Source organism: Limanda limanda, chromosome 14 (assembly GCF_963576545.1).
Source record: "Limanda limanda chromosome 14, fLimLim1.1, whole genome shotgun sequence".
Taxonomy (NCBI): domain Eukaryota; kingdom Metazoa; phylum Chordata; class Actinopteri; order Pleuronectiformes; family Pleuronectidae; genus Limanda; species Limanda limanda.
Genome location: NC_083649.1, coordinates 9,508,758 through 9,523,652, shown reverse-complemented (window position 1 = coordinate 9,523,652; position 14,895 = coordinate 9,508,758). Strand labels below are relative to the sequence as shown.

General features: G+C 42.2%; 1 protein-coding gene across 1 annotated transcript in view; it reads right to left on the bottom strand.

Annotated features, from left to right (window-relative positions):
• The window catches only part of stk10 (serine/threonine kinase 10), a 40,822-nt gene that overhangs the window by 20,505 nt on the left and 5,422 nt on the right, over positions 1–14,895 (bottom strand). Inside the window, exons 2-3 of the mRNA XM_061085662.1 lie at positions 6,630–6,794; positions 253–301 (exon numbers count right to left, since the gene is read on the bottom strand). Of these exons, the coding sequence (XP_060941645.1) occupies positions 253–301; positions 6,630–6,794 (214 nt within the window). The remainder of the gene's footprint in view (positions 1–252; positions 302–6,629; positions 6,795–14,895) is intronic.

The following is a 14,895-nucleotide window of genomic DNA, read 5'->3' as shown; positions in this document are numbered from 1 at the left end:
GGACGCAGACAGTTATGAGGATGTGGATTACACAGTGAAAACACACCAGGGGGATTTCCCACACAGGAGGACTCCACTATGTCCAAGTGCTTTCTAAAAGTGTTCAAGGCCAGGGTGGTGCATCTCTACGTTGTGTCAAGGTCACTGCTGAAGGTGTAGGTGTCCCAGCAGTGGAGAAGGGGACATGGAGGACGGTGGAGGTCTTTCAGAGACACAAAGAAGACGACAAGAGAAAGAGACACTGGGGCTTACCGAGCATTGTGGCATCCACGGCACCTCCGGGGCAGAACTCAATCATGATCTGGGGAAAGAGAGAAGGGGGTTTTAGCTTGAACCAGTATCGTATATGTGGAGTATTCAGCAAACAGATTTTTGTGAATTCAAACTATAGATCACTTTTCATTCTGCACAACTAGTATTTACACAGCTGTTGTTTCTTCTTCATCTCTTCACTGTCAGCACCATGTCATATTTGTATCTCCTGAAATTCTAATAATGAAGTATATTTGATTCCTTAACTAGAAATGTTAGGCACTGAAGGATTCGATGTTTGGACTTAAGAGCACTTGAAAGAAGCACAGCAGTAAAATGATCTTTAGTTAATTAATAACAATAATCACATCCATCCAATCACATGCACCACTACTACTACTATCACTACTATTTACTAGATTTTGTAAGAATCTGAAAAACAAGATCTTTCTTGTTTTCGGTGAATCAAGTCAAAGCGTAGGGAGGAAAGGATCGGATGATGTGTTAAAGTATCCTCAGAAAAATGTGACTGGGTAATATTGTCTATAGTGACTCAAACAGAGAGTCACTTTGACCTATGATCACTCTGGACACATGGGACCATCTCCCCTGCTGTGAATCGGTTAAATATGTTTTCCATAGAAGTTAACTAGAACTATGTGAATTACATTTTATTTTTGTGTGTTGACATTTGAGTTTAAAAATAGAATGTGTTTTTGTTGCATTAGGAGGAAGCTAAGAGTGTTTCTCACAGCAGTGAAAACTTGAATATACTGCAATCTGTTCTGCTCTGCGTTTGTCTGAATCAAACTCTCTCTGGTTTAAGCACCACACGGACAAACAGTCAAGCTGTGTACACACTTCCTTTCCAGTCAAAATATTTAATAACAGATTAGCAGTGTAGAACAAACACACACACACATGGATTATGAGAGCACGCTCCCTAAATGGTGTCTCGTTGGATGACAGAACTTCCAATAATCACCTTTCATTTTCTCTCCTTACATAGTCAGTCTCTTACACACAAACACACAAACATAGAGACACACACACGTCAGGAAAACATCTCACATTTTTCATTCGAGTGGGACTAAAGAAAATGCAGAACACACCAGGATTTCATCTTAATCCTGTGCAGAACAGTTGACATGTATGAATGTAGTATGAACCTGTTTAATTTCTTATGATTCATCGACGGTCAAAGGATCCATCATAGGTGTTGTGCTGCATACCTCATGATCTCATTCTTATTCCCTCCCTGGTTACTAATGACAGCGCTGTCTAAAGGGATCATCCTGCGCTGGACAGGGCGTGGAGTTTCATTCCAGAGAAAGAAACACAGAGAATTACAAGTACAAAAGGTGCACAGCGCAAAAAGCTACGCATACCACCAAGCACACGTAGTCACATGGACACACACACACACACACACACACACACACCCACACACTTTGTTTTACCTGGAACTGCATGCCAACGTTGACATTCCTCCTTCTCTATCTTTCCACAATGTTCCTTTGTGAAGTTTTGATTGACAAACCCGGATAGTTTGGGTTTTGTCACGTGTTACCGAGGATGAGTCACGTTGTCATGATACGAATGTTTGAATCTTAATCTCTCGTCGTGATCGGCAGACACTGGAGAGACAGTCGGGTGTTGCACGCTCCACTGCTTCCAATTTATTCAAGATAAATTATGTGTTAATCAGTGTTACAGTCAAAAAGCCAGCCAATATGATTTATCAGGCCACTAAGAAACCAGAAATTGCCCGACAGGTTTAAGGTACTTTCATGATGTGTATTATATAATTATCGTCATTTGCTTTTATTTGCTTTCTCTGTTTTTTAACCTTTGTAAAGTGTCTTGATTTGTTGAAGGTGCTATTTTAATGACACACATTATTGTTATCACTCCTAACATTATTATTTGATTATCATGTTTAATAATATTTACAGTCTCTCAAAATTTGTCCTGACACTGATGTTTGTATAACTTCTGTGAAACATTTGCTCAGTATGTGTCATGTCCCGAAACAATCTAGAGTCTTTATGAAGATTATTGTTTCTAAATATATTCACACACACACAAACTTGTATCATACTTCCTTAATGTATTTCCTTAACACTACACTTGGGTGGTTTATCGTATGTTTCAGTACAAACCAGTTCCCTATTCCCGCTCACCACTAACCAAAAACAACCTCCTCTCATTACACTGCTGCCCGAGGCAAAAGGTTTGAGTTGTCATCAGCGGCTCAATCACTCTTCCGGCCTGAGAGAGGTGACATGGTGTTCTGCACTGAGCAATGTGCCCCGACTGGTCCGGCTGGTTGCATAGCATACTTTCATAATGACCAAGCTCGTCTGAAGAATCTAAAAGTCGCTTCGTAGACCTGCTTTGACGCTGAAGTCAATTCCTGGATTAAGAGATACAGCCGTTTCAAACGTGAATTATACTCCTGCCATTCAATGGACATGAGTAATGCCTCCGTGACCTGTGTTTCCTCTCAGGTGAGACGGTGCCAGCAGGGAAACAAAGCTTTTATTGAGGATTTGCTGATAAATCAAATGTCACCTGGCAACCAAAGACTGTTTTCTTACGTCGACCCAACTGTTTGCAAATAGTGTAAAATAATAAAGATGACTGTGTTTGTCTCTCTGTGTCTAAAAACACAGACCAGCAGGACTTTTTAAACATGAGCCGGCTCGTCTCTTCCTACTCTATCAAATTCAACGCTCTTAAAAACAACGACGGGATACATGAAAGGAAAACAGACAGATTACGAGGAACAACACTTTCCCACTACGGAGCTGTGAGGCTTAAACATTTTCAAACTGTATAGTCTCCTCTATAAGACCTCAGTGCTTTAATGGGTTAACCGAATCGATCTTAAACAGTTCAGTTTGTAAGATCTAGGTGAAAGGGATCTATCGGCAGAAACTGAATATAAAATAATCCTAGTGATGTTTTCTTTAGTGTGTTTCATCTAAATTGTGCAAATTGTTGTTTTCTTTAACCTAGAATGAGCTCTTTATATTTAAAAACTTCATATTTACTTTGGGAGCGGGTCCCATCTATGGAGGCCGCCATATTTATTACAGTGGTAAGTTTGAGTTTTCATGACAACTGAAGGCTGCCACAAGTTCCCTTTCATGTTTGGAAGGTGAGGATGAGGTTCAGCTGCAACATGCAACTTCACCACTAGATGTCACTAAATTCTACACACTGAACCTTTAAGTCCTTAAACTCACAATAGTCGCTCGCGCAAACCAACCAGGGGTGTTCCAGAGATCCCATTCCCCAGCTAAACCTTACAGCTCCTCCTGGTAGACCCTGAGGTGCTCCAGAGCCAGATAGGATGTGTAGTCTTTCAACCATGTATAATATATAATAAAGCCCGAACCACCTCAACTGGCCCCTTTAGACATGAAGGAGCAGTGGCTCTTTTCAGAGCTACCTCCAGATTTCCAATTCTCTCATCCCATCTCTAAGGCTGTTGTTATCCTGTACCTCTTAATTACACATTCCAACCTGATCTGGCCTCTGAGTACCAGCTGAAAGCAGAATTACGTTTGGTCACTTCATGTCAGCTACAGGCCACCGTAAGTGAAGCGAGCAGGAGCTTAGGAGGATAGAGGAGACGTCTGTAGAACAAGTTTTACTGTTGGTGATTCAATACCTGCTGATGTGATCCATTGGTCTTTATGACACAATAAAACATGTAGGGATTTAATCTAGATATTCTTTTGAGAATTCACCTTTCACTCTAACACAGCAGGGGGGAGTGGAACCTCCTGGAGCTCAAAACTAAATTTACATTTACTTAAAAAATCCAATAAATCAACAGAACTATCTGTTTCCAGAATCCTTTTACTTGCTTCTGTCAATAAATCAACAGGCTGCACTGTCAACAACGTTCATGGGGAACTCCTATCAATGACATCACTCCCAAGAAAACTGCAGAGAGCTGAGGATTGATGTTGAGGCATATATCAAAATCACAGCAAAAGAAAAAAGAAATCTAAACTTTCTGCATGACTACATTTCACTGCAGGCTCCTCTATGGCCATTTATGTCCTCTTGGTTTACAGTCCTCCTCCTCTTCCCCCTTTCATTCTCTGTCTGTTCGCTCCTCTCATCGTGCTGATGTCAGCGGTCCCATCCCCATGGTAAAGGCCCTCTGTTTCTCACGCTGCCAGCCCGACTGACTCACAAGCCCCAAGACCAGATTGTGGCAGAGAGGGAACAAACAACCCTTCTCTTTCTCTCTCTCTCTCTCTCTCTCTCTCTCTCTCTCTCTCTCTCTCTCTCTCTCTCTCTCTCTCTCTCTCTCTCTTCCTCTATCCCTCTCTTACACAGCAGAAAGCAGAACGGGTGGGTCAGCGCTGGAATGCATCTTCCTCACCCCTGCCTATAGTCCAGCCAACCAGAGGTTACTGGAGCCTGACCGCCAACCACTGGGCTTTGAACCGCTAAGGTTGTAATGTATGCAGCACACACATTTGAGCCATGAAGTAGCTTGCTCATTTTCACATTGTGTATAGATACATATTTCTGGCCTCAGGTTTTAACACTAATCTAGAAAATGTCCTTCAGAGATTGAGAACAAATGTGTTGCAGAATGCTTTAGTATCTGAGCATAGCTTGATAGTGAGGTTGTGAAGAAAAAGCCAAAACCATCATGTACACACACACACACACTCACACACACACAGGAAGCATGAGGTTTGAATGCTGCAAGCTGAGACGTTTGCACGATTGACTCATCAGCACAAACTAACAGTCTCACAGTGTCCGGCTCTGACTGATGGGGGACGTCAACCTTCCAGGCTCAGGAATTCGACACAACCATTAACAGCTCTGGGACTGTGACACACAAGTGTGTGCGTGTGTATGTGTGAGAGAGTGTAAACGTGTGACATTTGTCTTACACTTTGTAATGTTAATGTTCCTGGAGTATGTTGTTATTGGTGACGTTTTGTTGTTCTTAACATAAAAATCTGTTTTATTTTCATAGGCTAATTTATAGATCTGCAAATAGCCTTTACATTAACTACCACATCTGGTTGTTTTTTTAATTGGTATTAGCATCGTAGGGCAAACACAAGGAAAACTCCGCCTCATTGTTTGGCATTTTCTAATATAAAGACAAATATGAAGCCAAAATTTAACTAACTGGCTTAACACAGGGTGGCTTTTATTCTGAAGTAGTCGAAGGAAATGTAATGTGGTTCGCAGTGACCACAATCTGTCTACAATCCATATAGAAAAATGTGAGAAGGGTTATTTAACTTTATAAAAGGAACAAGAAGAAGCAGCTTTGTTTTGCCTGTAGCTGCTCAAATAGTGTTAACTTCTAGAGCTGCTGTTACCAGGGTAACCGTGCATCACCAAATCAACCAGGCCTGAAGTCTCACAGATGATAATGTTCAGCACGATAAACAGTGAGAAACAGTCCATCACTGTCAAAACATGACTGGATTCATAATTATTATTCATATATTTCAGTATAAAAAGCTAAATCCAATTTCTACATGTTCACAGAAACAACAACAAAAAGACGACAACTATCTTTAGCCTTGACTCGGGCTTGTCATTCCTCACATATTGAAGGCTGTGCCCCAGCATGAGGTCACTGTTATTTGTCTTGGCCTGACCGAGTGGGAGTTTACACAGGGAGTTGAAAAGTTTACACTTGACCCAGTGAGCGAGTGCGGGGAGGAACAATAACTCGCGAGCAGAAAATTGTGAAATTGAAATTGATCTGCAGTTTATGCAGCGTTGCGGGGGTGCGGCTTGTGTTACCTCCGATGCATTAGGTCACCCCGGGGCGTCTTCAGGCATTTATGCAATTCACTTGTCTCGTGTTTATTTTCCTACAGAGCTTTCATATGCTGGAAAAAATATACTTTAGATGTTGAAGAAAAAAGGGGAAACAGTTTGTTTTACCACTTCCCCGCTGATCTCACATTTGTGTGTGTTGTGGATAAAAACGGACGGAGGTGAAAACAAAACATCTTGAGGAGGGTCACAGTGTGGACAGCAGATAAGGTGCCTCTGGTACAATGTGCACCAGTCCTATGCAACAGCTGCCCTGATAACAGGGTTCCCATGCAGCAGCAAGTTGATCCAAACTAACTGGCTGAGCTCTTTACAAAATTATAAACTATTTGCTAAGTTTCAATGTTTGATTTGTTTTATGTTAATTTTATTCTACGTGAAAACAGTGATATGGACATTATAGATTTGTGTGCTATACAAATAGGAGTTCATTATGAGTGCAAGCATTCAAAGAGGAAGGATGAAGGGAGTGAAAGGTCGTCTGTGGTTAACACTTGGAGCAGGTTGGCGAAACCAGACGCCTGAGTGTCACCTACCCACAGCTTGTTGTCATGGAAGAAGGCGTCTAGCAGCTTGACGATGAAGCGGTGGTCACATTTAGCCAGGATGTCGATCTCCACGATGTAGTCCTCCAGCTCTTCTTCCGATTTCGTCTCGATCACTTTGGCTGCGGCCAGAGCGTCGGTCTCCTTGTTCCTGGCCTGAAAGTCAAAAGAAATAAAACAATGAGTTCAATATGCACGAGTTTGAGGTTTAAAGTGTTTAAAAGCAAAAGAGGAGTAAAGAAGGTTTCTTTCTGCCCAGAGGAACTGATTCTTTAAACTCAAAAGTTTCATTTCTCCAGAGAGAGACATTCTGATTCTTTAAACCCCGACGCAAAACATCATGAACAGAGTAGATTCTGGGTGTTGGCTGTTTGATATGAAAGGGGAAGAAAAAGTGTCACGTTTTTACCAAACACTCTTTCTAGAAATATGCTATAATAAAAAGGTGGAGAACACAAAACTCATAACTTTAGACAATACAAATAAAGACATTCACCACTTTGAACTGAACTTAATTAGACAGATTTCCATTCAGAGACAAGGCTATAAAGATAGTCCAACACTTTCCTCCTGACCCAACGAGGGAAATGGAATAACCACAAAACCCATCAGGTGTCGAACTAACACACACAAACACACAAATCCCAGTCAACTCTTGAGAAATAAATGGTCTAAAATGTAAACGTAGTCATGATCTTTCTGGGGAGCATCTAAACACCGACTCACAGAGTGATGCACAGCAAGTGTTCATCTTTGGTGTAGGAGTCACGGTGTTGTGTGTGCGGACTGAAGGGACGTTGTGGCTGAACACAACATTAATGTGCGTCTGCAGTCAGAGCCACAGGTTCACTGCCATAATTGCAAGAGGCCGAGCGGAGATGTGCCAGGACTAGGGTTGCAAAATTACGGGAATTTTCAAAGTTGGAAACTTTCCATGGGAATTAACGGGAATTAACGGGAATTAACGGGAATATACGGGAATTAACGGGAATTAACGGGAATAAACTGGAAATGTTGTGGGTAATTTATACTAACTGTATTTACCTTGTCATATACAGACATAAATACAAACATTTTGTTGTGTCATAGGCTGATTTGAGCCCTGAGGAAACTTTGGGCACTTGACTATACGCTTCTGCATCGTTGTGTCATTCTTAACATAGGTCTTTGCACAGTATTTGCAAATGTACACAGCCTTTCCTTCTACATTGGATGGGGTGAAATGTCTCCACACATGAGATAGTGCACGTGGCATTGTTCTGTAGAATAAGATGAGAAAAAAGTTTGTAAAAAAAAACTAATGCAATGCCAGAGATATAAATAGTTAGCCAAACAATTGGAATCATCTGTAAACATATTTTACAATTGATGGATAAATGAATGGAAATAGGCTAGATGAACAGATGAACAATCCTCAATTTACCTGACTAGTCCTTCACACTACAGCAGGCCTCAATAGCCCTGCTGTAGAGTGAAGGATGCTGGGAGTTATCTGTGCATGTGATGGAAGAATGCACAGTGGAGGGTTGAAACTCAACGTTTCATACGTCTTTAAAATAGAGTTTTGAATGATGTTTTTATTGCGAAGCCTTTAATTTGCATAGTTTTGTTTTTTTCAAAATTCCCAAAATTCCCGAGCTTAATATATCAGTGGAAAGTTTCGGGAAAGTTTCCGCCCCTTTGCAACCCTAGCCAGGACTTAAAATAGACTCACAAACAGAGTTAAACGGTTTGTGATTCATGTTGCACACAATGTGAACAACCTCAAAGGCATCTCTGAAAAAAAAAAAATCAACAACTACACGGCCTCTTTAGCTGCAGACAGGGTGCTGAGTGTGAAAGTGTGAAAACTGGTGCATGGACGAGAACGTCATGGGGAGAAATCCTGCATATTTCTGTGTGTGCGTGTGCGCGTGCACGTGTCGACCCAGTGACCTGCAGAGACTCCACAGACTAAACAGCCTGCTGGGGTCCGATGCCTCCGCGCTTTGCCGGGGCTGTGGGAAAACATCTGAATAAACAGAGCAGGCTCCCAGCAGCACACACACACACACACACACACGGTCTTTGACTCATCTCAGCACACCGTGACTGTGCGTGTGTGTCCGAGCGTGTTTGTCAAACAGAGGTTCCAGGGAAGCCACGTGGGAGTGACCCGCTGTGCGAGTCAACAGGACGTCTCCGTGCTGCCGTCAAACCGTCAGCCGCCGGGTTGACGAGCCTCCACAGTCAACACCAGACACTTTCACTCCTCTGCTAACATCTCAGCTCTCTGCTGCTCCCCGGTCCCCACCCTGCAGCTGCACCGTCAGCCTCCACACACTCACTGTCCGGGGACTGACTCCTGATTAGGGACGGGAATCGGCAGGGACCTCCCGATACGATACTATCACGATACTTAGGTGGCGATACGATATGTATTGCAATTCTGTAAGTATTGCGATTCGATATCACGATTTCCTGGGATTTCTTTTGGTTATTTTTTTTTTTTTAAATACTGGACCATGGAAAAATGTTGAATCATACCTTCAAATACAACACAGTCAAATTCACTTGGCTCTTTACAAGTTTTATTTCAAATATTAACATTAACTTAATGACTGCCGGGCAGCCAATAGAGAAAAGAAATAAAAATGTGCCCTATTATTGTATAGCCCCTGTCAACTGCACACAAACTGACAGATTAAGAAATGTATGCCACTAAGGTTACTTTTAAACAATAAATAAATGTTAAATTAAATAGAATGAATAAAAGTTTACTTAAAATATAAACTTTGAAAGTAGGCTATTGTTGTTTGCATGTAGGCGATACAAAGCTAGTGCTAGGGTATGTTTAGATTCTTGTGCAAAAACAAGAGCTGGTCAACATGCTCTGGGGTGATGTTGCCCCCCCCATATATCCCCCCGTATAAACCAATAAATATGTTACAATTTTTTTAATTTTTAAAAAATCGATTTGGGAGGCAGCATATCGATTTAAAATCGTCATTCACAAGAATCGCGATTTGTAACTGAATCGATTTTTTTCCCCCATCCCTACTCCTGATGTACTGCACATGCATCTGTTTACACACTGACACACACATATATATGCATCTGGAGCCTAGTCATGAAATGGTTAAGTTTTCCTGTTTATTGGCCCTTTACTTTTATCGTTACGTGCATTATAAGATTTAGACAATTAGTTGAAGGTATGTTTATTCGACAGACACAGTAAGACAATCGATTTGTGCCAATGAGATTATGTTTTCATCTCTGTGTGTGTCTGTCTGTCTGTCTGTTACCACAAATGTTGGTGGAAGGATGTGGTGTGGGTCGAAAAAGATTTTGGTGCAGATCCAGATCAGGAGGAAAGATCCACTTCACATTCTCTCACATTGCGAGGTAGGTTTGGTGTTTTTAAAGATTTTTTGCCAAATTTGCAAAGATGATTCGTCAGGTGGGCAAAAAACTCCAGATGTTCCCCAGGTGCTTCTGTTTTTTCATAATGATCGTGAATCACAAATACACAAGTAAACAAGTCCAGTCAAGAGTTGCAAGTTTGAGACTTTTGAGCTGTTTTGTAGCTTTAACTTGTCAACAGCTAAATCCCCGAACCAGCTGCGCACACACACACACACACACACACACACCTTCATATCTCAGTGGGAACAAGGCTTAGGAATGTGCCTCTGGCCTTCAGATGGTCGGGGGGGAGTGGACAAAGTGGGTAAGATTGAGCCTTGTGCATTAATGTGCTTGTTTTTTGCATGATCCGGAGGAATGCATTACATCACAGAGGCTCCTCAAGTGTAGTGTGTCTGTTTGTGTGTGTGTGTGTGTGCGTCTTTCCAACTGTACAAAGTGCACAGAGAGGAAATTACATTGGAACGCCTCATTGTGTCTCACACGGGACTTTACCTGACCTTCTACCAGTTAGAGAGACATCATGTGTGTGTGTGTGTGTGTGTGTGTGGATGTTCGAGTGCGTTTGGGTTTGTCACCATGAGAGGAACAAGTTAAAAACTGCAGAAAGGGGCATCATCATCATCATTCCATCCTCGTTGATGCTTTTTAGTCTTAAAAACCATAGAAACATCAGCACCAGCCGCCTCTCCCATTAAAAGACAAACTCTGACATCTTTCCTTTCAATCTTTGTCAGATTAGTGATCATGTCAAATTCTCCATTGTTGTTTGGTTTTGTAGAGACACACAACTTCCACACCGTTCATGCACTTGCAGATGTGTAAGATTAAGATTAAGATACATTTATTTATTTGTCCCAAACACATGCACAGACATGCACAGCACACTCATGTAAGGAGGGAAATTGAACCTCTGCTTTTAACCCATCTGGTGCAGGACACACAGAGCAGTGAGCAGCCATGTACGGCACCCGGGGAGCAGATGTTGGGGGAGTAAGGTGCCTTGCTCAGGGGCACTAGACAGGGTAGGGAGAATCCTCTTGGATTTTTGGACAGATCAATCCAGGTTCGTCTTTTTGTTGTTTCTCCGTGGAGTCGAACCAGAGACGAACCAGAGACCTTTTCTGCCCATAGTCCAAGTTTCTGCCACTAGTCCACCGCCTCTCGTAGTGTTCATATCTGCACAACTAAATGTCAGAAACGACACCGGACACACAGGGCAGCAACAATGAGAGAGACAAGTTTAAAATTAAAAAATTATATCTCGTGATAACAACAATCACGATATAATCCAATCTTTAACACCACATCAGAGAGATAGTGTGTTTTTGTGACTGGAGTGTAATTGGATGCTGTAACACTCAGCAGCTTTAACTGAGTTACGGAGTGAATGAGTAGATGCCACATGTTGTCAGCAGCTGGGCGTCCAGGCAGCCGGCTGCTGACAACATGTTTACTCGAACCATGTTTACACCGAAAATCGGAAAAGACAAGAAAACCAAAGAAACGTCTGTCAGAGCTGTACAGAAAACACTGTAAATCGTTACATAACAACGGCACCCAACCACAGGGCCGAGGGAGGATAAGGCTGCACACTGTAGCTGTCGCCATCCCAGGAGAAAAACAACGCTGCACTGTTTCTAACCCACTGACTCCTCTCTCTCTCTCTCTCTCTCTCAGCTCTCCTCCAGAGGAGAACAACAGTCTCCGGCTTTGTTTGGGTCCAGGTTTCCATGGAGAGCAGGAGGACGTGTTCCTGCCCCGTGCCCGCAGCTCGTCTCACCAGATCTCTCCCTGCATGGGTGTTTTTGCCCTTTTCCACCCCCCCACGTTCATTAGTGACTTGGCTTTTGTGCAGTGGTGTATAAAGTACTTGAAAGCCATACTTGAGTAAAAGTACAGATATCTTACCTGAAAGTGACTTCGGTGAAAGTAGAAGTCACACGTCAGAAAATGACTTGAGTTAAAGTCTTAAAGTAGCTCATATTAAAAGTACTTAAGTATCAAAAGTATCTGGTGTTGAAATGTACTTAAGTATCAAAAGTAAAAGTACAAGTACCAAAATTAAAAATGCAAAGTGCTTTTTATAGTAGGCCTATACAGACACAAAACAAACCAAAATGTTTCTCCTCAAGATTTAAGAAAAAATTTAACAACAATATGAATATAATGTATATAACCCTAGATGAGAGAGAGAGAGAAAGAGAGAGAGAGAGAGAGAGAGAGAGAGAGAGAGAGAGATAGAGAGAGAGAGAGAGAACCTCCGCTGCTCAAGTAACGAGCCAGTTTGAGAATGTAAGAAGTAGAAAGTACACATATTTTTGTTCAAATGTAACGAGTAAAAGTAAAAAGTCGTCAGGAAAAGAAATACTCAAGTAAAGTACAGATATGTGAAAAATCTACTTAAGTACAAAACAAAGTATTTCTACCTCGTAACTTCCCACCACTGCTTTTGTGTCGTTTCAGTGCAGAAGGATCCCCTGATGGACCCTCACCTGGCAGAAACATCTTTAAAGACCTAGTGCTTAAAATTTGAAGGTACTTAGAACTTTTAAAGGCCTAAAATTCAGACTTTTTTTAAGAACCTCGAGGAATGAATCCCTTTTCAGCAGCACATGTTTGCGTCTTTACTTTCCTGCCTCGTTCATTGTCAGCCAAACTGTACAGCTTTTTGTCTCCCCCCCCCCCCCGCTCACCAGATTTGTCTGTCATACCTTCGTCTGTCGTCTAAACTCATCCATCTGTTTTCAGTAACCGACTGTCTGAAGGCCGCAGTGACAGAGGAGGACGCCGGCTGCCGCTCAACAAAAGCTTTAGAGAAAGCTGGCAAAGCAGATGTTGATGACACATCACAATACAAACACACTGCATGCACTGGCAGAGTAAACACACACCTACAAGCGCACATTCCCAGTCATTCTCCATCAGCATTATTTTGAATATTATAACTCAATTAAGGAGTTTGTCCATTTTAACTCACTTTGGAATAATTACTTCCAGTGTCATCGGACCAGAATGACCTCCTGTAACCAACAACACCCGGAGGACTTTCCCTGGGGTCGCTCACCTCCAGGTTGAATGAACATACCAAAAGCATTTTCCGCTTGCACAGGGTGTCGCAGTTTCCACAAACACACACACAGCCACCGCCAGGGGAATGTGTGTAGGCCGGACCTTTGCCCCCTCATAAAACCTGTAAAACCTACAGCTCCTGCACAACCACAGCCGATAATAAAACCTCTCCTCTGACAGCAGACGCCTGCAGAAGAGCTGATCTGTCACTCAGATGAACAAAGTGCACGAGCAAACAGCGACTTGAAAGCTACTCATTTTTTTTCGGGACTGTAAGTTTCTTAAAGTTATGTTTTATTAAATAATTAAGTATAAGGTGTATAGAGCCACTGAAAATGTATTTCTTATTTGTCAAGATTTCAAAACAACATTGGAGATTAGATTGTTTTTTAAAGAATCAAAACATTGATTCAGGAAACAGGAATATACATAATATTTCTAAATGTGACAATTGACATATCAGAAGGTGTTTTTGTGCCAGTAATGTAAAGGGATGTTGCACATTTTTCTCTTTCAACAGCTGAAACTACGGTACAAGTTGTATTTTTGTGTCAACACAAAAGACACATGGCAGGAGTGGCAGTCCCGGGCTGCTAAATGATTCCCACCACTGCATTTAGGGTTAAATGCAGAGGACCTTTAATTTGAAACAACAGGAAGTGGAGTCATGTGGCGAAACACAGCCAAGAAAGACAAAAATCGTATAAAAAACACAAGCTTGACATTTGGGTTGACCCTCATCAGCAGGGCCAGCCCTACACACGCTTATGTCCACGACTGAGTGAGTGAGTAAGTGACAAGGCTACATCCTTGGTCACACTGAGTCTATTCCCATTGGCTGGTGCTCTTTACAAAACATATGGTGCAAACACTCAAGAGAGAATGAGTGACCAGGCTCTGTTGGTCGCTCCAGTGTCATCACAGTTAAAACTAAAAGTTTAAACTATTGGTGTGTGAGTTAACATCAACTGACATCGCTGTGAGCCTTTCAGGAGAGAGCGCTCGGTGCCGTACGATTTCATAAATGAGCCATAAAAAAGACACTGACTTTATTCCAAGAGTTCACTTGTTTTAATGCAGGGAACCTGAACCTACAACTTAAGTGACTAAAAAACCTGTTTCGAGATACAGCTTTCATTAAGGATATGAACTTAAAATCTCATCTAGTAGCAAACTCCAACCTTAAATGAAAAAGACAGGTGCTCAAAAACAGGTTCAGCATCAAGAATGAGGATGAAGAGTGAATATTTTTTTCTTTATCAACTCAGCAGATCGTTCCTCTTTTGTAAAACAATCCACCCACTCGCTGGATGAGAGTTATGCATTCACATAACTGGGTGTGAGGCACATGACGGAGCAAAGCTCAGAGTTAACAACCCTCACAGAAGAAGCATTGGCAATTTTTTCCAGATGCACAACTTTTGATCAACGCAGCAAAATGTTCAACATTCAAAGGCTTGATGTCTGCCGGGCCGACGAGCACACGCCCCCCCCCCCAGCACGGCTCTTATCAGTCAGCGTGCACCCAGCTGCCCCCGGAGATTAGACCCACCAACCTCTAGACGAGGAGGGTGTCACTAAGAGCATGTGTGTCTTTGTGGCTCTTTGCACATCAACCTTGTGGCTTTCCTTTGCAAAGAGGATGTTGCAGACTACACCCCACCCCCCCTTCCCTTAACCAAAGACACCCAACTCGTTTTGCTTTGACTTGACACGAGAGGATCATCGTGTTCGGAGTGATTTCAACACGAGCCTTGTTCTCGTTGTAACCTCTGTCATT